A 25,182-nucleotide genomic window follows, 5' to 3' on the forward strand; every position below is an offset into this window, starting at 1 on the left:
GTTCCTAATCACAAGCATCTCGCTTGGTTCTGTTCAAGCATTAGCCTGCTCTTTCGTGGCGCTCGATGCCGCCGATTGACCCGAGTCTGTAGTTCGGCAGCCATGATGGGTCGAGCGAGGTTGCATTGGGCGTGGTTTAGGTCACTATGGGGGTTTCCGTTTTTAATGGAAATTGAAGCACGTCATTTGGTCGTGGGTATGAGAAAGAGATGGGGTTTGCTCTTATAGAGGGTCTGTTCTCGTCTTTGTTGGATTTCCTGTGCAGTTCAGTTGAAACGTCTTTGGGTTTTGCTCGAGCCATCTCAACGGTTCTCTATACCAGAAAGATGGGGTTTCCAGCCAGATTAAGGAGGCTGGCACGAGCTTCTGGCAGTGCATCCAGCGCCTCAACTGCGGCCACTCATGATGAATCCAATCAGACGTCCAAGACGGCAACTGTGACGGAAACGTCCGGCTTTGATGTGCCAGACATCGACGACACGGAAAATATCAGGAAAGTCAGCGAAACCGCGGCAATCGAACAGGAGACTGAAGAAGATCCAGAAATAGCTGCACTCCCTCGTGAGGTGCGCCAATTGGTCAATCTAAATGATGATCCCTCCTTGCCGACGATTACTTTCCGATACTTTATCCTGGCGGTGGTCTTCGTCGTGCCGGGCGCTTTTCTCTCCCAAATGAGCCAGTTCCGTACCACACAAGCCCCCTATTCCAACTTCTTTGTGCAGATTGCCTGTCACTATGCGGGACACTTCCTGGCTCGGGTGCTGCCGCCCTGGATCATTCGCGTGCCTTTCACGCCCTGGTCGTTTAATATGAACCCCGGCCCGTGGAGCCCTAAAGAGCATGTTCTTGTCACCGTTACCGCCGCCTCGGGCGCCATTTACAACCAGGGATACACGCCAATTGCGCTAGCGGAGCTCTTCTACGGCGAGAGGTTGAACCCAGCAGTGGCTATCTTCTTCATGCTTGCGATTGTTTGGGTGGGATATGCGTTTGCCGCCATCGCGCGCCAGGTCCTTCTGTACGATCCCTCGTATATCTGGCCGCAGGCTCTGATGCAGACGACGCTGTTCGAGACATTCCGAAAACAAGACACCTCGTCGCCCCTTGCACGACGCCAGCTGAAGCTCTTCTTTCTTTCCTTCCTCGGTATGACACTATGGCAATTCCTTCCCGAATACGTTTTTCCTTTCACGTCGTCCCTCGCCTTCCTGTGCTGGGTGGCACCTCACAACCCCGTCGCCAACTTCATCGGCTCCGGACTCGGCGGCATGGGCTTCCTAAACCTCTCCTTGGACTGGTCCAACATCAACTGGAATGGCTCATCCATCCTCCTCACCCCCTGGTGGACGCAGGTCGTGCTCTTCGCTGCCTTCGCCTTCAACTGCTGGGTGCTCCTCCCCGCCGCCAAATGGGGCAACCTAGGCTCATACAAGCACGGTCTGATGTCCAACAGCCTCCTCATGGCCAACGGCACCACCTACCCCGTCCTCGACGTTCTAACCCCAGACTTCCGCCTTAACCAAACCGCCTTCGAAGAGTACGGCCCCATGTACATGGGCCTCCAATACGCATGGTCCACTTTCTTTGACTACGGCAAAATCACCGCCGCAATCACCTGGATCGCCACCTTCGGCTTCCTCCAGATCTCCTCGAACTTCAGCAAACTCATCGCCTCCTTCCGCCGCTCCCCCGACGGCTCCAAGCCCCAATCCATCAACCACCAATACCACGACCGGCTCAACGTCCTCCAGCGCGCATACAAAGAGGTCCCAATATGGTGGTACGTCGTGCTCTTCCTCGCTGCCTTCCTCATCATCATCATCGCCCTTGCCCGCGGCTTCCTCTGGATCCCTATCTGGACGCTCTTCGTCGGGCTCATCACCTCCGCCATCTTTGTCATCCCCTTCGGCTACCTGTACGCCATCTCCAACTACCAGCTCTCCATCGGCACCTTCAACGAGATGATGTACGGCTACATGGTACACACACGCGCCGGCGAATCCCACCGCCACCCGTGCGGGCCATCCACCTACGGCGCCATCGCCGGCGACGCATGGTACCGCGCGCAGACGATGCTCCAGGACCAGAAAATCGGCCACTACATGCACGTGCCGCCGCGCACCGTCTTCTTCTCGCAGGTCTTCGGCACCATCCTCGGCGTGCCGGTCAACTACGGCGTCATGCGCTGGGTCCTCAACACCAAATCCGACTACCTGACCGGCGTGAAGCCCGACCCGCTGAACCAGTGGACTGGGCAGACCCTGCAGAGCTATAAGACCATGGGCGTGCAGTACGCTGTGATCGGGCCGAAGCGCATGTTCGCGCAGGGCCAGCTTGCGGTTCTGCCCTATGCGTTCCTAGTGGGTGCAGTGCTCCCGCCGATGCTGTACGTGGCGCATCGCTTCCTGCCGAAATGGCGCATTGATCTCTGGAACGTGAGTATTTTCTTCTCTGGCATGGCGGTGTTCTACGGAAATGTGAGTACCGGGTACACGTCTGCGTTTATCGGCGGATATGTGGTGATGTACTGGGCGTATCGGAAGCGGTTCGAGGTGTGGAAGAGGTATAGTTACATGATTGCGGCGGCGTTCGACGCGGGGTTTAATCTGAATATGTTGTTGATTTTCTTGTTCTTTGGATCGGGCAAGCAGATTTCGATGCCGAATTGGTGGGGGAATAATGGGGTTTCGGTGGAGAGGTGTTTTGCGCTGGATTCATGAGTGTCCGACAGTGCAGATGTATATAGATGCGGGGACGATTAAATGAAAATGTGATAATGGGATATGACCTGATATAATGCACCATTTTATTCCTCTTTTTATAAGCAAAAGTCTTAGTGTGTAGACGACACAACCTCCCATCGCTGCGTTTTCCGGATCATCACTCGTTGACTGCCATCGCTTTCCTCGCTCCTCCGCTCAGCGGGCGTCACATCGCCACGAGAGTCCTGGCTCTTTTGGGAGACGGTAGACACGACAGTCACGGTGCCCATTCCAGGGGCCGGGGGCATCGCTCGATAGATCTCCGGGTTGGGCGATCTTTCCAACGACTTCAACGCAATGCTGCTCGATCCAGTATCTCCTTCACTGGTTAGATTGGTGGTGGCGCCCATGTGCATATCGAAGGCTTGCAGGAATTTGCGAAGACAGGGGAAGGTGGCTGCTATGAGGGAAAAGTGCATGACGACTTCGGTGATCAGGGTGGAGTTGGTGAGGGTGAAGGTGTGGTCTGTTCGAGAGGCTGGGGTTGTTGTGGTTTGTTGAAGGAAGAGGATTCGGATGATTGTAGGAAAGACGACTCTAGGGGATCGGATATGGTGAGTTTTTAAGGTCACGTAGTGGATGAGGAGGATAACGTACAGCAGCTGTAGAGAAAAGGCTAGGACCACTGTAATCTTGGTCCCGAGAGGCATGTGAAGCGACCAGATCATAGCAATTATCAGGCACGGGATGAGCAACTCAATTGCCATGTTCACAGATTCTACCACCGCCCATTGAGCAAACTTCACGTTGTTAGCCAAGGATTAGCAAAAGACCAAGTGATGATAGGTGGGGACGATCAGTACCATGGTGCTACACTGAGTAGTAGCTGCAATATTCCACGGTTGAGGCGTGCTGCATTGAAAGGCAATAAGAAATATTGAGATTATGCCCCAGAGCAAGCTCAGTGTTGTAAGTGCATAGCTTGCCCAGAGATGATATTTGGTTCTCGTGAGACGCGCAATGAGGAGCGCGATGGAGACTTTCGAAGAACACACGGCGACCGGATAGAGAAGCCAAGACACATATAGCCTCTGTAATTGATTCAGATTAGCCAAAATCCCGAATGAAAAGAGAGCCTCAACTACCTTCAAGGCGATGTCCGCCTCACTGGATGTCAATAAGGTCTCACGCGTGCCAATACCATGATTGACCGCATCGAGTGTGACCGAAGTTTGAATCACACCAACAATCTAAGAAAAGAAATTTGAGCTACCTAATTGGACTGCACGTTGATCAAAGAAGAGGCCAACAGACTACTCACTGTACCAAAGATAGCAGCTAGATCATCCCAACCGAAAGGGGGAGTCAGACGCATTCGTAAATAAACTCGAATTCCAATGATAAACACGCTCCAGATCAGCCCAACTAAGCTGGCAATGATCACAAAGGCACCGTGCTTATCTGGTGTGACTTCAATATAAGTGGATTCATAAGTGGTCGAAGAAGACATATCAAGGATTGGACATGGGTCGAAAGAATCAGTTGACGATACCCGAAAAAAAGAATAAAAGAGATCGAGGAGGGCCATCCATGGATAATGGAGACTCTAAAAGATCTGCGATGCGTCTTTTTATCAAATTTTCATTCCGCTTGGAACAGGCAGGGATTGCGAGCCCAACACAGGGGTTTGTGTACCGTCCCATCTAGGAGGAGATGAAGTCGCGATCGGATCATGGTCGAGTCCCAGGAGAGTGGTTCAGGAGACTCATTGGGTCTCAAACGCTGAACCCCAACGTTTTTCGTTTCTTTTTTTTTGACATCGAAAGAATAATTCTATGCAGCATAGACACGGAAAATCAAGCATGTCCCTGGGGCCATTCTTCCGGTTACATGCATTCGGTGTGCGATGATGTTTCCGCGCCCGGTCCAGTTTCCCGTCTCAGTGAAGCCAAAGTACGAAAATGCCGTAGAAGGGCAAGTGTCTCCAAGAACTTCTGAGACGGCCAACAGTCTAGCCCCCGCCATATATCCAGGAATAAATTCGATGTGGACTTTCCATGAGGAGGAAAACAAGGGAATTAAACACGTCCCAGGCGCCAAAGCCTTGGCTGCATAGGCTAATGGCGCATTCATCCTGCGCCGCACCCGACGTACAAATGTCAAGTGTAACGTTATGCCAGCAACCCCTGGCTAGCATATTTGCTGGAGGCAACTGATTGGACGGGATTTCGAACACCCTGGACGACGTTAATCAATGTCCCGTCCCGCTTGAATGCGGTGCCACCACCCCTGGTGAGAACCCTAAGCAGGTTTTCCTATTAACCGCAACTGCCCATTTGCGCCGCTTTTATAGTGAAATAAATCCAGGCAGATCTTTGCTCTTCTTTCGGACTTCTGAGGCCTTCTCTTCCCCCGTACCACAGTCGAAAAAACCTGTAAAATGTCCACTCTAATAGCAGATCAGACAGAGATGAAGGAGGTTGGCGCAGGCCATGCACCTCATCATGTCCTTGCCGAGACAGATGGAGAGGCTTCAAGTGACATTTCCAACGAGGTCAAAGTTGGATTCACTGCCTCCGATCAGCGTGATATGCAGCGCATGGGAAAGAAACAAGAACTCAGAGTTGGCATCACCCTCTTCCGAATAATTGTATGAACGCTAATGGAAAACAGAGGAATTTCCGAATAGTTAGTACAATTGGGTTTACCACCTGTGTGATGGGAACTTGGGAGATTCTATTAACGTGAGACCGATTGATTGTTTCCTGCTGGATCCTGCTGATACACAATAGATCCAACACTCCTGGATTGATCGCAGGTGGGCGACCGGCACTATTCTGGTCTCTGGTGTGGGCTTATTGTGGCCAGTTTTTCATCGTTCTTTCACTGGCCGAGATGGCCTCTATGTGTGTGTTCCTGGTGTGCTTTTTCTTCTTCCTTGCTAATCATTATCATCCAGGGCACCAACGGCCGGTGGCCAGTATCATGTGAGTCGTGTTCCCAAATAGTAACAAACAAAGGCTAACAATCCCAAGTGGGTTTCTGAGTTTGCACCACGAAAATATCAAAAGTTCCTCAGTTATGCATCAGGTATTTCGAAGATCTCTGTCCGTCTGAATCAAGTTTAACGCAGCTTAGGATGGCTTTCGACAATCTCCTGGCAGAGCATTGTTGCACTCGATGCCTATCTGGTGGGTACCGTTGTTCAAGGCCTAATTTCCTTAAATAACGAGTCGTATGTCCCAACTCGCTGGCAAGGAACTCTGTTGGTGTTTGCAGCTGCAATTGGCATGTCTCTTTTCAACATCTTTGGAGCTAAGCGCCTCCCTCTAGCCGAGGGTATTTTTGTGACCTGTCATTTCTTTGCATTTATTCCTGTCATTGTCACACTGCTTGTCCTGGCGCCCAAGGTCAAGGCTGAAGATGTTTTCACCGGATTCACGGACAACGGAGCTGGGTGGCCATCGATCTCGCTCACTGTGATGGTTGGGCAAGTTTCGAGCATGTTTGTTGTTCTGGGTGAGTGCAAATTAGTACTATCTTTGCTGTCATCAATACTAACAACTTCACCTGCAGGTTCTGACTCGGTAGCTCATATGTGTATGTACTCCACTTTGACGCCGCAAAGGAGCGGATACTGACGGTGTTCAGCGGAGGAAATCGAAAATGCTAGCGTAGTGGTTCCGAAGTCCATGATCTGGGCATTCATATTGAACATTCCGTTTGCCTTTGGACTGCTTCTGTCCTATCTCTTCAGCATGCCGGATGTCCAGGCCTCGATCGACTCTCCCACCGGATTTCCGTTCATTTATGTTTTTCACCAAGCGTTGAAGGATACGGCCGGCTCGACAGTGCTGGTGGTTGTTATCCTAGTGCTTCTGATCATGATCACCATCAGCTCGCTAGCCTCTGCGTCGCGTCAAACCTTTGCCTTTGCTCGAGATAACGGACTGCCTTTCTCCACGTGGCTGAGCTCTGTAAGTTCCACCGACGGTTAGATTTGGAGGTTTTCTCATGAGTCCACCAGGTTCATCCTAAGCTTCACATCCCGGTGAACTCGATTCTGTTTACCTGCGCTTTCTCCATGGTCATGTCTCTCATCAACATTGGGTCCACAGTAGCCTTCAACGCGCTGCTATCGCTTTCCACGGTGGCTCTCATGGCCACCTATCTGATCTGCATCGGGTGCATTATCCTGCGTCGTATCAACAATGATCCTCCTTTGCCTCCGTCTCGTTGGTCGCTGGGCAAATTCGGGTTCCCGGTCAACAGCATGGCCATGATCTATGCGACATGGTCATTCTTCTGGAGCTTCTGGCCCAACGAGTACCAGATCGATGCGCAGAACTTCAACTGGGCTTGCGTGCTGTTTGTGGGGCTGATGAGTATTTCGGGGGTTGTGTACTGGGTGCATGCTCGAAAGATGTACGACGGGCCGGTGGTGAAGGTGGAGGGACGCAGGCTGGCGTAGTCGGTCGGGTCTGTGCGGGGCATACAAAAAGCTTGGCTTCGGTCGTTTTTATACATCGCGAGTGGATATTCTGGGAGAAGAAGATGCATGCATGAAGCGTACTTGGGGCAGTTGTAATTAATTTCTAAAGTTTCTTATCTCATTTAAATCGTACAATAACATCGCCATCTGCAGCACCAATCGCTCAATCCCACAGCATCCTTGCCGGCTGCGATGACTCCTCCGTCGGAGTTGTTCTCCAACTCCGCGTGTCGCTCACCTCCACTTTTACATTGCTTCCTCCATCCATCCATCCCTCTTCGTTCTCATCTTTTTTTTCATTCATTCTGTTCATTTCCATCCTAACCTTCTACGATGCCGAAATTCTACGACTCAATATCCAACGACCTGCGTGACTGGGCTCTCCGCCAAAGCGTCTTCTTCGTCGCCTCCGCCCCTCTCCAAGGTCGCCATGTGAATCTATCTCCCAAAGGCCTCCCCGATGCCTCCTTCGCCATCCTCGGCCCTAAAGAGGCCGCATACGTCGACGCCACCGGCTCAGGCAGCGAGACCATCTCGCACCTGCACGAGAACGGCCGCATCACCGTGATGTTCTGCTCGTTCGACTCGTCCCCTCGTATCATGCGGTTCTTTTGCAACGGTTCCGTGATCGAATGGAACCAGCCCGAGTTCGAACCATATCTGGCCCGCATGGGCGGGAAAAATGTTCCTGGAGCGAGAGCGATTATTCGATTGGACGTATTCAAGGTATGTTGGACTTGATCGCTCGTATTGACCGAGGATTCGTGTGCTCGCGGATGAGTCACTCCTGCCTTATGTCCCCCTCCGCTGATAGTTGCTTACATCGTCTTCTAGGTCCAAACATCCTGCGGCTACGGCGTCCCGCAGCTCTCCCTGACAACAGACCCCGACACGAATTCTCCAAAGCCGTATCTCAAAGACCGCGAAACCCTAGGCCACTGGGCTAGTAAGCGGGTTGCGGCAGGTGATGTCCATACATACCAGCGCGACAACAACAATCGCAGTCTTGATGGTCTGCCCGGTCTGAAAACGGCTGTTAAAGATAGCGGTCGGTCGGTGCTGTGGTCCGAGGTGCGGAATTGGACGTATAGGAATCGGGCGGAGATCGATCTGGTCAAGACGTCGGTTTTGATCCTTCTCGTTGCGATGGGCGCTGCACGGTGGCTCGGTATGACTGCTTAGCTACAGAATTGGTTGCATTGCATCAATAGACCACCAGACAAATCGGGAGAGTAGACGTATCGCAGGCCAGACAGAATTGTTTTATTCCGCAACAAGAATGTCTTATATTTTCATTTATAACGTTGACCTGTCATTTTTCGCAGCATTTTATATACACTCTTGAGTCATTGATATATTAAACTTATATGAAGTAAATGTTTCAAGAGCCCTGAGTCAATGTCCTGTCGGACTATCGGCAACATAGGAAAAGAGAAGAAAGCACAAAGACGGTCTATATCAATCTTGACAGGATACCACTATTCAAATAGTCCGGGCTCCCATTGTAGTGCTTTCTGAATTGTCGAAGTTATTAATATGAACAACTACAGATGTCGAAATATTCACTCCCCTGGATGGACCGGCTGGCTTAGATCCTACTGCTACACCCTGACCTCGAAAGTCGAAAGAATCGCGAAAGTCCACTTGCACGTCCCATCCAATAGATGACGTGTTAGGAGACGCGTGCAGGGATCAAGGTAGTAGAAACCATGGTCCACCTGCTGCTAGAGCCATTCTAGAGTGGTGTTCCCCAGGTTTCAAGGTCATTTGGGCACATTCCCTATACCAACGCTGTGGACCAATCAGGAGCCCAGGGCTTCCTGGATGTCGAAGGAATCGCGAAAATCCACTTTGAGGGTTGGGCCAATGGGAGACGTGTCTGGTTACACGCTTTATGTTGTCTGAGTGAATTGGAAGATAGTGAATGAGGACCGGAGCTGTGCAGAGCTTCCTGGTGGGGGGACTACTGTAACAGAAGGCTGTTGTAGACCTCCAGGGCTGCAATCCTGACCAAACCATGTAGGAAAAGGATAGCATTACTTCGGCTGTCTTATAAGAGAACTTCTTTCTGTCGACGTGTATCTAGGTAAGTTCTGTGATAACCCTAGTCCTGGGTTTCGCTCAGTCTGGCCTCTGCAATGTTGTTGGAAGATACTGCACAATCCTGGAGAAAGAAGCCATCTGGTAGTCCTCTAAACTAACTTTCAATTAATAAGAGATGCTCGAGCGTGTGGAAAAGACTACAACTATATCTATGAAGTGGGACCTCGACTACACCAGGGCATATCATATCGCCTTGAATAAGCCGCGACATAGGGTTATTAATACCCCAACACCTGTCCATACTTCCTTGTTTGCGACTATCAGGTACCACAGACAACGTTCAATAGATCAATGGAGACGGGATGGAAAGCAAAACACGAAAAGCTCAATCAACATGGACTTGGTTGCCGGCAGGGGAATCTAGAGACATAGACATGTGACGTCATACCCATACCAGGGGACGCATGTCAATGTTTGCGAAACATCCTCGGTTTATGATTTGATGATTTGAATGGAAGGATTGCCCTTTCAAGGCTTCTGCTGTTCCCCCCGCCAATTCCCAACAGCCTCTTTCTAGTGACACACGCCTGTAGCACTGACCAACCCCGCATCCCCAGACCGAGAACCGACAGCTCCTCGGGCTGCAGTAGCGTTCCAATATTTGGTCCGAATGGGTCCGCAACTCACTTTCCAATGTTTGGGTTATCCCCCTATTTCCGCTTTTCATTTCGGTCTTTTCTTCTGTCCCATTCCCTATCACCCAACATATGAGCTTATTCACTTCGATCTTTGCCCCCAACTGATGATCTCCCAGTGGCAATGAGCTCTCGCCCCATTCGTATTGCAGGTGAGTTCTACCCCGAATAGCATCATCTAAGTTAATTGATTCATATATTCCTTCGTTGCAGGTGCTTCCGGCTCGGCCTCCGACCGCCGCCATGCCATCGCCGAATTTGCTCGGAATCACCCTCAAGACCCGATCGATGTTATCATTGCCGATTTCATGAGCGAGGCCAACATGGTCACTGGAGCAGCACGACGTGTAGACCAGGACAAACAGAACTCAAGCCAACAGAGCTCAGGACCACCGGGACTACCGGGGTACGAGCCTTCGTTTCTCCTGGCCTTACAGCCAGCCCTCGAGGACCTGGCCAAGCATGGTATCAAAGTAGCGGTCAATGCGGGAAATACTGACACCGAGGGTCTATACAAGGCGGTGACACAGATGGTGAAATCTAAAGGGCTAAGCTTAAAGGTGCGGAGTCCAATTAAGATCCAGGGGTGCTTTATCCATGCTAACATGTGGTAGGTGGCTTGGGTATCCGGTGATCAGGTTCTTGCCACAGTCAAGGACGCCTTGTCTTCTGGCAACTCGACATACAAGAACGTGTATACCGGGGAAGCACTTTCAGACTGGAATTTTGAACCCATATTTGCACAATGCTATCTAGGGGGCCTTGGTGTTGCCGCGGCCTTCTCCCAGGGTGCTGACATTGTGCTCTGTGGGCGAGTGTCGGATGCATCGCCCGTGATCGGAGCTGCAGCTTGGTTTCACGGCTGGAAACGCAGCGATCTAGACCAGTTAGCCAATGCGTTTGTGGCCGGTCATCTTATCGAATGCAGTAACTATGTCTGCGGCGGCAACTTCACCGGCTTCAAAGCTCTTGAGAAGCTGGGCAAAGATGGATGGTCCAATATCGGGTACCCTATTGCTGAGATCTCCGCCGATGGAAAAGTGATTATTACCATGCAGTCCTACGCCACCGGAGGTGCCGTTACGGCGGACACCTGCTCTTCACAGCTCCTTTACGAGATCCAGGGACCATGGTACTACAACTCGGACGTCACGGCCATTCTAACCGACCTACATTTCGAACAGATAAGCACCAACCGCGTCGCATTGCGTGGAGTCCGCTCTGCACCACCACCTCCAACAACAAAAGTCGGCATCACTGCGCGTGGTGGATTCCAGGCCGAGGTCTCATGGTACCTTGTTGGATTGGACATCGACGCGAAGGCCCGCATGCTGGAGGATCAAATCCGTCGGCTTCTCGCTCCACAATCGTCCAAATTCACGGAACTCAAATTCTCCACGCTGGGGTCGGTTCCAGATGACCCAAAAGACCAGAACAGCGCCACGGTCACTTTCCGCGTTGTCGTCCAGGCCCGCAATGCTGATGACATTGCGCCTCACAACTTCCTGCGGCATATCGCCGACAATATCATGCAAGGGTACCCTGGAGCTACGTTCCACCTCGATATGCGTCAAGGGTTCCCCAAGCCCGTGTACGAGTACTACGTCAGTCTCCTACCACAGGCGGACATCAAGCACCGAGTCCACCTCCCATGGAGCAATCAAGTCCTCGATGTCCCTCCACCCCCATTGACAAAAGAATACCCACCCCGCCAACCGTCACAGCATACAACCTCAGCCCCAGCAAATCCACAACTCGACTTCGGCCCTACCACGCGAGGCCCGTTGGGATGGATTGTCCACGCCCGGTCAGGCGACAAGGGCCCCGACGCTAATTGCGGGTTCTGGGTCCGTCACAGCGACGAATACCTCTGGCTTCGGTCATTGTTATCGACACCGAAAATTAAGGAGCTTCTGGGACCGGAATACACGGCTAATCCACAGTTGGAAGTGGATAGGTTCGAGCTGCCGCAGTTGCAGGGCGTACATTTCTTGTTCCGGAATTTGCTGGATCGAGGAGTGGGTATCACGACGACGGTGGACTTCTTGGGAAAGAACGTCGCGGAGTATTTGAGAGCTAGGTGGGTGGATTTGCCGGTCAGGTTTTTGAATCGGGGAAAGCTGTAGACATGAAGGTTAGTTTTGGTGAGTTGTCAAGTATATTTGACCCCGACAATAAGTATATAATCTCTATGAACAAGGGCCCAGCCAACGGTACTGAATTGGGAGACTTTTTATTTCACGCTAAAACCTTCTGAGATAATTCCTTTGCTTACATGGAACGCCGAAAATGCAAAGTAAATGAGCAATCTGATCCGACATCATAATTCAATGCTTAAATTTCCACCTCGATCTGATGCCACTGTGACTTCGATGCCTACCTACGCCTATTAGAGCTAGGCATAGGCTCAAAGGCATCGTCACTGTCATCGATATCCTCGCTCACCACACTGACATCTCTCTGTCGAGTTGTGCGGGTGGGCCGTTTCGACTGACTAGCACCCGCACTGGCTTGAGAGCCGGTGAAGCTCAGCGTGGTCTGAGTCTGTCGGCCTCTTGCGCCTGTATTACCCCGGCGGGACGCAGTGCCTCCTACCGTGTTCGAAGACGGGGCGGGGGAGGGCGCCGCCCGAGTACGCCGTTGGCTGGTTGTTGTTTTCGCTGGGGCGGCGGGTGCCTTTGATCGAGATTTTGTGGCAGGTTGCTTCACGAATAAGGACTGGGAGTCATCCTCGTCTTCTTCAGAGATTGCTTGTGCTGCGTCCGGCTCGTCGTCATCGTCATCATCCAACATAATGACATCGTTGTCGTCCTCATCCTCGTCTTCGTCGGAAACGGCACGACGGCCTCGCGCTTTCGTGGTTTTGGCGGGTGCAGCCTTTTTCGCGGTCGATGCTGCCTTGGTGCTTGTGGCTGCTTTGCGAGTGCTGGTGGTTGCTGCGGCGGCTCTGCCTCCGCGACCTCGTCCACGGCCTCGTGTCGAAGCCCGGCCGGGAGGTTGTTCGGTGCCGTCTGCGCCGGCTTCCTCCGCGTTGGGGTCTCCGCCCTCATTGTCGGAGCGGATGAGAGCTCCCGGCTGGTCTTCCCAGGAACCGTCGAATTCGCTGTCCCACTCATCGGGCTTAGACTTGAAGCGCTTCTTGCCGCGAGTGCGCTTCTTGACGCCCCGCGAGAACATGTCTTCCATTTGGGTGCGGTACTTCTCCATCGCCTTCTGGAGCGAGCTCTCGACGGTCGCTTCGTCCATGTCCTCGTAGTCGCGGTCCAAGGACATGAGATGTTTCATCTGGCTATCGAGCGAATCGTTGACGAACATCTCCATCGCGTGTTTGTCGTCTTTGTCGATGAACTGGGCCACGGCGTCGCCGAAGGAGTTCTGTGGGAGGATGCTGAGAGACTGAGAGGAGAGGAAGTCGCGTACTAACTGCTCCACTTTCACGGTGTCCAGCGTCGCGAGGTGGGACACGGCGGCTTCGTCGATCTCATCTTCTTTCGTGCGGGTTGTGGTGTTTTTCTTTTTCCGGTAGAACTGCACCACGTCGTTGACGTTGGCGACCTTGCCCACGAACCGGTTGGAGAATCGCTGCGGGTTTTCGCAGTCAAAGCTACCGCCCTCCGGTGTGGATGTTTCGACACGTAGTCGCACGAGTGGTAGCGGGACCTCTTCTTCCTCGTCTGCGTCGTTGCCTTCTTGCGTTTCTAACCATTCTGCCTTTGCTTCTTCGATGAGTTCCTCGACGATCGTCATCAGAAAGCGCGTCACTTCGGTGCGGTTATTTTCCTTGCGGGCTAGTTTCTGTGCTCCCTTTTCTTGTGAGAGGATGATCTCCCTCATGGCGAACGGGCGCACAGATTTCAGGCGGATAGGCTCGCATTTGAATTCCCGGCCCGTCACACTGAGGATAGCCACATGTTTAGCCACAGCTTCACCAGGCACCAAGGATGTTGCGACTGATGAACCAGGCTGCATTACGTGGAATTTGGTTTCGGGGTTAAGTCGGGGGTTGATCAAGCACTCGTGTTCGTGTCCCCAGATTACAAGATCCAGGAACTCGGGGAGGAAGTTTTCAGGCAGGTAGTTGGTTTCTGTGTATGCGTGGTGGTTCTGATGGACGGATATCAAGTTGAACCAGTCATCCTTTTGAATCGAAGGCTGGTAGAATTTGACCTTGCCGTCGCGAAATGTGCGGAATAATCGCTCGTCCCGAACATTACTCATACCGTAGAGCGCTAGTTTAGTCCGTCCTTTTTGAAGCAAAACAGGCTTGATGTGGATGTTATCTGACTCGGGCGTTCGCCCATAGTAGTTCAGCAGTCCCGACACCTGTAGTAAATCCAAGGCCGCCAGGTGGCCTTCGCCGGACGGGTCGTCGTGGTTGCCGTGGATAGAGAAGATGGGAATCGCCACATTGATGTCGAGATCCTCGTAATTGACGTGGTTGAAGGCGCCTTGGAAGTTTTCACTCGCGTCGCTGAGCATCTCCATCTCACACGGTTTGTCGCCGAGACAGTTCATGCGGATGGACCGCATGACCTGATACATGGACTTCCGCGAGGGCTTGTTCTCATGGAAGAGATCGCCAGCCAAGAGGACCATATCCACATCCTTCTCTTTGGCCAGACACATCACCTCGTGGAAGCTCTTCCAGCTGTCATCGCCCCGGATGGGGTCCCGTTCGTTGTAGCCGACATGGTTGTCGGTTGAGACGAGGATGCGGATTGTTTCCGCGTCTTACCTGGTTAGTACAGACGTATCTTGACTAGGGAAAGTCAGGGTTATAGCATACCGCCTAGATCGGGCATTTTGATCTTGTCGAATATGATGATCGACAAATATTGGAATGAATGCCGAATTTAAAGAGGTTAATTCAAGCCGCGCGGATGTCGCGCGAGTGCTGCCTGAAACAGGCAGAGCCTGGAGGTCGACAGAATAATCCTAGGTAATCAGGGTTATCGGCGGGGCATCACAGTGAAGATAGAGTGCGCTATCTGTCTAGATAAAACACCAACCGACGATGATGGATGAAGCCACTCTCTTCCCAATCGGGCTTTCTGCGGCGCGGGGTCACGTGCCCAACACGCGCCTGGCCGGCGAGACGTGATTGGCGGCAGCGTTGCCTTCCCGTCGCCTCTCGTCCGTCTTTGACTCACGGCAGTTCTTCTCTTCTCTCTCTGCAACCCCTCCTATCGCTTTCTTCTCATCCTCTCCTCCTGTCTCCTCCAGCGCCACCTTTACTACGTTCCTCCGTCCTTCTCGCCCTCGTCCTCTCTACATCGACTGACCCAGACGCCTTTCCTGGTTCAGTCGCCTACATTGATCCCCATTACCCCGCGAAACCTTTTTATGCAACCAGAGCCCTCTGCAGTATTTGACCGGACACAACCAGACCCCTCCTCCAACGAGTCGCACTCAAATACCCAGCATGGACATGATCTCTACGTCGACTCCCCAGGTTCCGGTCTTCTCCGTGAGACCGGAGGCCCTGAAACCGTCCATGCCTCACCGCAGGGCGGGGATCAATCGCCCCTGAATCCGGTAATTCCCGGTTTGTCGACGCCACCCGGTGATAGAGTTAGTCAGTATGAGAACGCGATGGGTCAATCATCCAAGAAGCAAGGCGATTTTGAATTCCAAATGGTGCCTTCGTCGGCGCACTCGGACCTGTCCCTGGACATTTTCCCGAATGGTACGTGAACTCGGTCTTATCAGCCCCTAGATATGGCCAATCATCTAACGGCATGGGATCAGAGGTCTTGACTCACATCCTTTCCCACCTGCCCCCGCCATCGTTGTCATCAATCGCATTGGTGTCACGTCGATTCCACAGCTTGGTTACTACCCCTCATGCCTGGCGGATCGCATTCTCCCGTTTCTTCCCCGGCCCGTATACCACCGAAAATGGAACTCGACTCATTGGATATGATCACCCGGACAATCTGGCGTCCGACAAACGCTTCTTCTCCAGATTGACTGCCTTGGCATCGTGGCGATCCGAATATATTCTCCGAACGCGTCTCATCAGGTCTCTTTCCAGGGGCAAGCCTGCTTCGTTCGAACCTTCAAAGAAGAATGGAACTGTTCGCGCGGCAAACGTGCGCAACGGTAGTGCAGTCGCAACCTACACCTCGCAGCTGTTGTACCCCGTGAGCCACTTGCATGGGGCATACGGGACGGAAGTTGCCAAAAAGGAACCTCATTTCATCCATGGAGCTTCGGAGCAGGGCATCGCGTCGGCCAGTGACCCATCGAGTGTCAAGGTTGGAACGTGGGGTCTCTCCGATCATCAGCTCTTCCGACACTTTGCGGATTTGTATCCAGGTGACGCGGAATATGGACTGGGTGCTGGGAACATGGTTGGTTTGCCGAATCAGATGGACGTCAGCCAGCCGTACGGTATGATTTACGGCGAGGGATGCCCGCAGGGTCGCAGCTATTTTATCTCGACCACTGAGCTCCGTGGGCGGTTTTTGGATCTCACTGAGACCAGTTCGCAGCCACCGCTGGGCATCCCGGCCTTAAATATGATTACCACGGGCGTCACTGCTGTCTGGATTGCCAAGTCTTCCCATGTTCTCAAAGTGACCGGCGGGTTGGTGGGAATGCTGTCTGGTACATCCTCCGGTGTTCTTTCGGCCTTTTCACTGGGTCCCCATCCCACGTATGAAAAGCGATTCGAGAGAGGCCAGGTTACTGCGAAATGGGTTCTTTGTCCCGGGGTCCCCATCATTGCTATTGCGGTCGATGATAACTACTCTCCTAGACGCCATGCTCGCCGGCGCATTTGGGCGACTGTCCTCAATGCATTGGGCGAGGTGTTCTTCCTCTCGGACTTGCCGCAGCAGCCTGAAGTTGGTTCGGCCAAGATGAGCCCTGAAGAGATGAACATGCTGGCGTGGAAGACCGGAAGAAGTGTGAATTGGGAGCTAGTTGAGCTGAGTAGGCGAACTGCCAGGCCGGACCCCTATAGCCGGGAGCCCGTTGATGGCAGCTACAGCCCCCGATCATCCTGCGATGCGATGAAGTTAAGTCAGGACCAGATTGCGGCAGAGACCAAAGAAATAGAGCAATTTCTGTCATTCAAACCGAAGCATTTCCGCAAAGTCTGCGAAGGGTGGGACATGAGACGCGATTTGTTAGTCGATTTTGCCGGCGATGACACTCACGGCGCTGGCGAGTCCATCGCTGTCATTGCTCGCGGCATCGGGGAGCAAGAGAAAGCATCGATACGGCGGTACATGCGCAAAGCATCAACGTCGGCTTTGCCTTCGCACCATTCGAGCAATCATGTTGCTGTTGGAATTGCTCCGTCGACTCTTTTCGGTGGCTCTACCACCCCCAGTATTTCAGAGAAATCTGAAAGCCTTCCGCCATCCAGAGCGTCCGGCCGCTTGAACGATCCAGTGTTTTGCGCCTCGAATACCGAGTGGCGCATCTCTGACTTTGTCTTCGGTGATCGCAAATCTGTTCAGATCACCGCCAGTGCTTTGGATTTGTCAACGTATGCATCAGTGACAGCCGAGGAAGATCCCCTTCTTGGGATGTCTGGCAGCTCGGCAGACTCGTCGACTGTATCTTCACCGCTTCCGCACATGAAGCAACCGTCTTCGCATCTGGAGATCCCTGGACAACGGGGTCGGTACATGGCTGTTGGCACCAACTCTGGCCTTGTCATGGTTTGGGACATTCGATCTCCCACCGCCAAGAACTCCGAAGTCATCAACTCCATCAATCCAGTACGGATTATCCAGACCGAGTCGCCTCAAGTTTCATGTGTTGCAATGTCGTCTCTTTACCTTGTGCATGGTGGAAACGATGGACTCGTGCAGGCCTGGGACCCCCTCGCGTCGTCTGCACGCCCCATTCGGACCATCAATTCTCGATTTTCTTCCCGCGCTCGTCGTCGCCTGATCCAGGCCGAGGCAACTCTTCATGGCGTCGGGAATAATTTCTACGCTACAGGGGCCATTTCCCTGGACCCAGATCCGACCGTCCTTCGGGGAATGGTCGCTCTCGGGACGCACCTGCGTTACTGGTCGTACAGCTCTTCTACTGCCGACCAGTATAAAACCAGTAAGCGTCGCTTGCGTCGTGGTCCCAAGGGTATGAACTCCACCGCGGAGGGTCAGCGGTTCAACAACAGTGGCCGCGGGGCTATATACGACCACATCGAGGACGAGAAGGTGGAGATGAAACGACAAGAAGTTGCAGATCGGAAGGAGAAAGCACACCTAAGCAACCGGTTTGGTGTTGATCTCTTGGGTCCAGATGTTGACGAGGACCAAGTTATCGCATACGCCCGACTCCTGAGCGAGGAGGCTTTTGCCAGCGAGGCCCTCAAGCGCGGCAACATGGGCGCTAGCTCTATCGTTAGTTCACCTTCGTCCAGTGATACCGTTGGTCGGCGCGACAGCTCCTTCGCTCCTGATGAACTTTCATCTTCTTCATCTCCGTATGAGGATCCCGTAGGTGACGACCTGGCTCCCGATATCGCCGAAGCTATCCGGTTGAGTTTACTTGACGAAGCACCGAAATCTTTCGAGTCCGATCCTTTCATCTCCAACTCGTCTAGTGACTGGCAGGGTCATCATGACGACTATTCTTCCCCGTCGCCGGAGTCGGGGGTGGGCGAAAGCAGCCGTGAGCAAGAACTGACTGATCTTGAATTTGCCATTCAGTTGAGTCTGGCGGAGACACAGCCCCAGGAGCAGGAGGAATTTCCGTCCCTTCCCATGTCTAGTTCTCCAGATAAGAGCAAGGGCAAGGGCAAGGGTCGCGCTTTGTAATCTTTTATTTGATTTGTCGTTGAACTTTACCATTGTGATTCTGTGTAGTTCATGTCTCTTATATCTCGGTTTGACATTTCTCATAATGCATTCGTATATGTTTTCCATTGAAATGGCCTGTTTTCCCTGTGGCCCAACTTAGCTGGCTATACCATTGACTACTACACCATAAACCTACTACTCCAACGCAGTATCAACATCCGACTGGGTGATATCGGAATTGCATTCCGCCCAGGTATGTCATGCGGTCATCAGCATTCCCATGCTGCAGATACTGCCAAGGCGGTGGGTGGATCACCTGACCGACCACCTGACCGACGACCCCTCCCGCACCTGCCTTGGTCATCCTGGGGACTCCACCTACGGGTATCATCCTGTTCTCTAGTTAGCAGTCAAGTTCATTCAAATTGATCATTGCATTTCGCCCATTTCGTTCATTCGGAAGTAGTGTTCCTGTTCCTCTCCACAGCGATCGAGATCCACGTTTGGTGGTGTGTAGATCGGCCGGTGGGAGGAGATAATACTTTGGCGTGACGAGGCAATCCATCCCTTTTCATGACCCCAGTCGACCCCTCCACCGAGCAACCTGCATTTCCTCTCTTTAAGATAACAAAGAGAAAAACATACAACAGCCGGGTGCGCTTTAGAAAGCGCCGGAGTCGCCCGGCAACACCCGGCGATAGTTGCCCCGCTTGGTGCTCCTTAGGTCGTCGGTACCTGAACTAGAGCTGCTGCACCGCCGGAGGGCAACAAGACTCGCGTAGTGGCGCGAATGCGTGTATGTTACAGGGATCGGGTTATTTGTGTACAATTATAGGGCAGGGGAGAGGACATATAGGCTTGCGCAATAAAATCAGCTCCGCCTCCCTCGCCTCATCAACACTTAAACGCCAGGCCCTCCGAGTCTTCATTTTGGCCATTATCCTCACTTCGTGCTTAGGAGTCAGGACATCATCATCCATCTATGATACATCGCTCTTGCGACAGGCTAACACATCTGAATCCACAGATCATGGAAGACCAAATACCAGGATGGGAGTGCTTTGGGATGGACGACTCGAGTCATTTCCCTTCAGTAAATACGGCCCAGGACGATAAATCAATTATCCCGTCGAGGCCAAGCAACAGTAACAGTATACAAAGCTACCTCAGTTACGACAGTGGGATAGGAATTCTGAATTTCCATTTCAACCCTCGTCTTCGTCGCCCATCATTCTCCTACGATGATGATAACGCTGCCCCGGCAGTTGAGTCTGAGTTGCAACAGCGAGCCAATAAGCCAAGGTTTACCTGTCGGGTATGTTCGGACAAAGCTAGGAAGACTTATGGGGCTCGTAACAGCCTTAAGCGACACATATCAGAGCAACATTATCCACAATCTGAGATGAGCTGTCCATATGGGGATTGGGTAGGCACGAGTAGAGCGAAATTGCGCCAGCATTTCAGAACTGCACATTCAGACAAATCGTTGCCTAGACGGGGAGACTTGGAGGCCAACTTCCGACCATATGAAGTTCCCGTATCGTGTGCTCTCTGCGGAAGGATTGTACGAAGTTGGGACGAGTTTTACAAGTGCTTGTTGAGGCATTGCGAGATGGAAGAGACGATGGGCGCCACGACACAATGCCCCCCCAAAGAACAGGCAGAGCGTGCAGATGGGTCAAATACACCTCTACCTTCAGCTGTACACCTGGAGATGTTAAGGATGCCAACGAATGAACTGATGGTGAAAACGGATGGCGACCTGGCCTGTGATGAACTCCTCAACAACTATCTCGACCGCTCAGATTTCGTTTTCACATTTTCGCTGGATATCTACAAGAAAGCGCACCCCCCTCGCCATGATGCGAAACGAGTGGCCGTTCTGTTGTCGGACCTACCTGATTTTCTTCGGTATTTCGCGGAGAAACTGAGCTTCAAGGGATCCAAACCCTACCAAAGGTTTAGTCTGATGGTTTGTAACCATGCAGGGTATGTATCCAGAACCAAAGCCTGTTAGATCAGATACTGACAACACACTTGCCAGCGATATCGCCAAGGCCGTATGCAATTATTACACTAACGGAATCACCGACCGCCCCGCTAATCCAGGATGGTCTCTTTACTTAACAACATCAGCCGATCTCAACAGCCCAGCGACGAGCGGGCAGCGAAAATTACATTATTCGGAGCTTCTAGAACAGTTCCCTGCATATAGGTGGTTGGTTGGCTGTGTTCGGAAGATTCTTACCTTGGGCACCGTAGGTGAGAATGTGATGCAAGATGTCGCTCGGGCGATTTCCCTTCAGTTTCCATCTAGCAAAGTTGATTGGGCCCTCCCACCAACTTTGTACGACGCCGATTTCGTACTTGATTGGAATCCGCGGTCATTCCTGCGTGTGCAGGAATATGCGGGTGACCCGGTCAATATCGTCGACCATGTCATCACTTTGACTGGATCCCTGGATAATGCACAGGCATTGACATGTGTCCAGTACATGCGTCAAACATGGCCAGAGAGCTCAGACTGTGTAATCAGCCTCTTGCACAAGTTGTTAGAAGCTAGAGAAAGCTGTTCTAGCTCAGGTTCGTGTGCCTCTGTGATTCTTCCTCGAACAAAGACGCCCTTGACTGATGCTACTAAAAGGTTCGCTCCAAGATGGTACTGTCCTTACAGGGGCGTTCGATGGCTGCAAAGTCGTGGTTCATCTTCAGGGACTCCAGCACGCCATCGTCGAAATAGGACAGCAATTGGCCTGGCTAGGCGCGGCGTTACAGTCAGCGCCCGACAATAGAATTGCATACTGTCGACCAGTGTTGACAAATACCTATACCTTCATGACAAACCTGCGATATGAGCTCAAATTCACTTTTCAGCATGCACAAAGTGGACTGCCACGGTGCAACGGGCGGTGCTGGCATAGTCTATTCAACAACCCCGTTGTAGTATCCGGCTTTCCCATTCGACAACGGCAGCTGCAAAATACTGGCTTAGATACCCCACTCAACATTTTGGGCCGACTCGTGCCATCGCGTCGCATTGCGCACTTCGGGGGAAAGGTCTGTATCAAGGGCCATTGCACGATCCTCGTGCCAACGAAGATCGTAGGTGATGCCGTGATATGGCATCTGATATGCAATGATCATGGATCCTACATGGATTATACCGACTCTCGTATCGACGCCATCCCCGGGTTATACCCTGCAGGCATTGACACCAACCTCATGGGCTTTCGGCACATTGTAGGTTGGTGCCCGGAAGCGCAAGTCCTCACAGGTATGCGGTGAATAAAACTGTATTCTTTTGTGCTAATATATACTAACCACTGCGGAACGTGCAGCTTCGCCAGGGGCAGAATATGGCATCGACTGGTCTGGACTGAATAGAGCGGACACCGGATGCGATCTTCGAGATGTCATAATTTCCCGCGGTACCATAATCCAAAATTATGAAACGCCGGCGATAGGAAATAAAGATAGGCCTTCTCATTCTGAGTTCGGTGAGTACCTCCACAGAATCCTGTCAGTCACCAAGAAATATGCGGTCTTCTACGATGTGTCTACCAGACAAGCTTGGCTTGTCGATGGAGCGAGTGCTCTGCTGCACTTAGTCCGGGCATCTCTTTTGTTGAGTTCCTCCGAGGACCCCATGCAAGAGTTTGTCTTTAGACCCGAGTTGCTCGAACAACATCCTAGTCCCAAGGGCGGGCGCGTCTCTGCCATATCCGTTCTAAAAAGTGAGAAGAACCTAAACCAGCGGCTACACCGCAACATGCCGGAGACATTTCAAGATAGGGTTGAAGCGATATATCACTTATTGGAACAAGCCTATGCATATCAAACCCGGGCCAAACTCCAAAAGAGCGCTGGAATAGCTCCTGGTTGCCAGGCCCGAACACTGCTCGAAGGTTTTGATTTTATGGACCTGGCAGCAGACGAGGACCACTTTAATGCTCGTACAATGAGCGCATTTGACGGTCCCCCGAGATGGCACAGACTCACAGGAGCAATAAATGCCATTACTCTATTTGGCAGAGGCTTCGGTAATCTTCTGAAACCAAAAGAGATGGTGCCTGTCTGCTCCTCATGGACCACTGTCCCATCCGGAAAGGATTACCTCGCTGCGAGGGTTGAAGACATTCTGACAATTATGAGAAAGAAGGGAAACATCTTGGGCTCTCCATGGCGTGTTATAGACGACGTCTATTGGCATATACCTGACAAACTATTCGAGAATTGTCAATGCATTGAGGACTGTTCGAGGGAACGCTGCAGTCACGCTCAAGCACTACTAATCGGCCCTGAGATTACCACACAGGCTTCTGGAATTGTCAGTCCAGTTAGATTAGAACCCGACGGTGCTATTATCTTCGATGGCTTCCCTGTAAACAGTCTCCTCCCGACACCAGAGATATCGTTTTCGTCGACCTTGAGCGGATTCAAGAGCCCTGCTAATGACAGTGCGATCAGTGTTGGATACAGCCCTGGATCAGGCAATCAGGAGAGTGGTTCCTCCAAGGCTGAAGGAAAGCGACCGGTGAACGGCAGGAGTACCGTACCAAATCCCCGGAAACGGATGCGCCGAGAGTCCTCAAACTCGAGCAGCGATATATATCACACAGAAAGAGTGTCAGAATTCCGCCGCCCGTCCCGCAATGAGTCTTTCCTGACGTCCGGGTCGTCATCCCAGGGTTCATCATCGGACAGCCTCTGGGAGTCTCGGTTTGAAACCAACATCCCTAATCGCATCATGGAGATGGAAATTGCGAAAAATATTGAACTGGACCCGGCTGAATACAAAGTTGGCTGGATTTGTGCACTGCAAATAGAGCTGGATGCGGCGCAAAAAATGTTAGACCGGATTCACACTAAGGGCTTCGGACAAGGAATGGACCACAACCTTTATATCTTAGGGCAAATCGGCCAGCTCAACGTCGTGCTAACCTGCCTCCCGATGGGCCAATATGGGAATAATATCGCGGCTGTGGTAGCCACGCACATGATGAATCGATTCCCTAGGATCGCTATAGGGTTGATGGTCGGCATTGGAGGAGGATTACCGAGCGCGAAAAATGACATTCGGCTTGGAGATGTGGTTGTCAGCATTCCACACCTTCAGTACGGAGGTGTTGTGCAGTACGATATGGGCAAGTTTACCAGTGACGGTTTTATCACAACTGGTTCACTCAAAGCTCCTCCAAAGAAGTTATTGCAGGTGCTTAACTTTATGCCTCGCCACGGCTCCCCGATCGCTGGACCCCCTGATATCGAATACCCGGGGGTCGAACTAGATCTGCTATTCGAATCATCCTATGCTCACACCGGGGGCGGCGATACTTGCATCTCCTGTGACGCTCAGCAGGTCATTCCACGACCAATGACACGGACGACCACATCTCCTCGCGTCTTTTACGGGACAATTGCCTCCGGAAACTCAGTAGTCAAGAACTCGAAGATGAGGGGGATACTCATCCAGAAACATGGCGTTCTGTGCTGTGAGATGGAAGCCGCGGGCTTGATGAATACAAGGTTCCCATGTCTTGTCATTCGCGGGATCACTGACTACGCTGATTCGCACAAGAACGAGATATGGATGGAGTACGCAGCCGCGGCTGCGGCTCAGTATGCTCGGGATCTTCTTCAAGCTATGCCTCCGGATCTTGCGCTTCAGGTGGATGAGGGTATACTGCACTGATACTATTGCCCGCGAAGCGTGATATGTGAGCCACGCTCGATGTGATTCATTTGCAGAGGAAAGGACAAGAAAATGGCGCCTTCCATACATAACCAACACCAGCAATCCCTCGTGTATATTTTGTATTTTCAGAGCCAACGATTCTAGTACCGCAATGGAGCAAGGTTACGCAACTGATTTCCAATCAGCTTATAAAATACTACAGCCTAAACCGGGCTTCATATTACTGATGTAAACCCACTATCTACCTGCATAGTGTGGAAATCCTAGCATGACAAAACTTATACTCACAGTGCATAAACATTATACAAAGCGACATGGGCAGAACCTTCTATTCCCTTCAAAGGGTTTAACCTACCCTCTCTCCCTCTACAATCAACGAGAAAAAAACCCTCCTAATTATGAAGGAGAGCTGAGGACTAGAATTAAAGGCAATAATGCGAAAGTACACAGTAAGTCTAGCACTAGCAAACAGAGCCCTATGCTCATATGATTGGTTAATCTTAGCGCGAACGGGTGGCTTGAACACTAAACAATCATCTTAGATAGTGGCCGAAGGACAGAATTGTTAGATCACAGAGCTCGTGGGTAAAGACATACCCATTCTTGTTATGCTACTACATAAGGCGGTCCCAGACATCTCAGTACAAGAGGTGCTGAGATAGTGGTCTTTTGGCTCAGCGGGATGACCACGTGCCTGGGCGTGGTTGTAACATAGTGACCGACAGACTAGTTACAAATTTAGTAATAACTCGTGGTTGGCATGGTAGTCAATCCGATATAACACTTT

At 51.9% G+C, this 25,182-nt stretch overlaps 7 protein-coding genes across 7 annotated transcripts; 5 read left to right on the top strand and 2 right to left on the bottom strand.

The window, feature by feature from the left end:
- Positions 1-326: 326 nt before the first annotated feature.
- On the top strand, positions 327-2,723 carry P170DRAFT_503116 (OPT family oligopeptide transporter; the record flags this gene model as incomplete). The annotated part of the gene is made up of 1 exon (XM_024854195.1): positions 327-2,723. One exon carries the CDS (start codon positions 327-329, stop codon positions 2,721-2,723), a length of 2,397 nt encoding a protein of 798 aa, XP_024699706.1.
- A 113-nt stretch (positions 2,724-2,836) lies between these two features.
- On the bottom strand, positions 2,837-4,215 carry P170DRAFT_430303 (uncharacterized protein; the record flags this gene model as incomplete). The annotated part of the gene is made up of 4 exons (XM_024847942.1): positions 2,837-3,505; positions 3,569-3,796; positions 3,851-3,955; positions 4,027-4,215. 4 exons carry the CDS (start codon positions 4,213-4,215, stop codon positions 2,837-2,839), a joined length of 1,191 nt encoding a protein of 396 aa, XP_024699707.1.
- Positions 4,216-4,942: 727 nt separating this feature from the next.
- Positions 4,943-7,176, top strand: P170DRAFT_513605 (amino acid transporter; the record flags this gene model as incomplete). The annotated part of the gene is made up of 9 exons (XM_024855129.1): positions 4,943-5,328; positions 5,379-5,449; positions 5,498-5,611; positions 5,665-5,692; positions 5,741-5,795; positions 5,844-6,224; positions 6,282-6,305; positions 6,357-6,682; positions 6,733-7,176. Exons 1-9 carry the CDS (start codon positions 5,146-5,148, stop codon positions 7,174-7,176), a joined length of 1,626 nt encoding a protein of 541 aa, XP_024699708.1. The 5' UTR covers positions 4,943-5,145.
- Positions 7,177-7,421: 245 nt separating this feature from the next.
- Positions 7,422-12,129, top strand: P170DRAFT_458992 (DUF1446-domain-containing protein). Its single transcript, XM_024851833.1, has 5 exons — positions 7,422-7,923; positions 8,032-8,365; positions 10,055-10,087; positions 10,149-10,495; positions 10,550-12,129. The coding sequence occupies exons 1-5, from the start codon at positions 7,531-7,533 to the stop codon at positions 12,059-12,061; spliced, it is 2,619 nt and encodes an 872-aa protein (XP_024699709.1). The 5' UTR covers positions 7,422-7,530; the 3' UTR covers positions 12,062-12,129.
- A 26-nt stretch (positions 12,130-12,155) lies between these two features.
- On the bottom strand, positions 12,156-14,938 carry P170DRAFT_417040 (MRX complex nuclease subunit). The gene is made up of 2 exons (XM_024847155.1): positions 14,722-14,938; positions 12,156-14,665 (listed from the first exon to the last, which is right to left on the bottom strand). The coding sequence occupies exons 1-2, from the start codon at positions 14,735-14,737 to the stop codon at positions 12,312-12,314; spliced, it is 2,370 nt and encodes a 789-aa protein (XP_024699710.1). The 5' UTR covers positions 14,738-14,938; the 3' UTR covers positions 12,156-12,311.
- A 136-nt stretch (positions 14,939-15,074) lies between these two features.
- On the top strand, positions 15,075-18,862 carry P170DRAFT_468107 (F-box and WD domain protein). The gene is made up of 2 exons (XM_024852529.1): positions 15,075-15,621; positions 15,684-18,862. Exons 1-2 carry the CDS (start codon positions 15,279-15,281, stop codon positions 18,716-18,718), a joined length of 3,378 nt encoding a protein of 1,125 aa, XP_024699711.1. The 5' UTR covers positions 15,075-15,278; the 3' UTR covers positions 18,719-18,862.
- A 733-nt stretch (positions 18,863-19,595) lies between these two features.
- Positions 19,596-24,555, top strand: P170DRAFT_440709 (5'-methylthioadenosine/S-adenosylhomocysteine nucleosidase). The gene is made up of 4 exons (XM_024850141.1): positions 19,596-20,689; positions 20,745-21,283; positions 21,345-21,974; positions 22,039-24,555. Exons 1-4 carry the CDS (start codon positions 19,731-19,733, stop codon positions 24,390-24,392), a joined length of 4,482 nt encoding a protein of 1,493 aa, XP_024699712.1. The 5' UTR covers positions 19,596-19,730; the 3' UTR covers positions 24,393-24,555.
- Positions 24,556-25,182: the final 627 nt, after the last annotated feature.

This window comes from Aspergillus steynii (genome assembly GCF_002849105.1).
Source record: "Aspergillus steynii IBT 23096 chromosome Unknown P170scaffold_9, whole genome shotgun sequence".
Taxonomy (NCBI): Eukaryota; Fungi; Ascomycota; class Eurotiomycetes; order Eurotiales; family Aspergillaceae; genus Aspergillus; species Aspergillus steynii.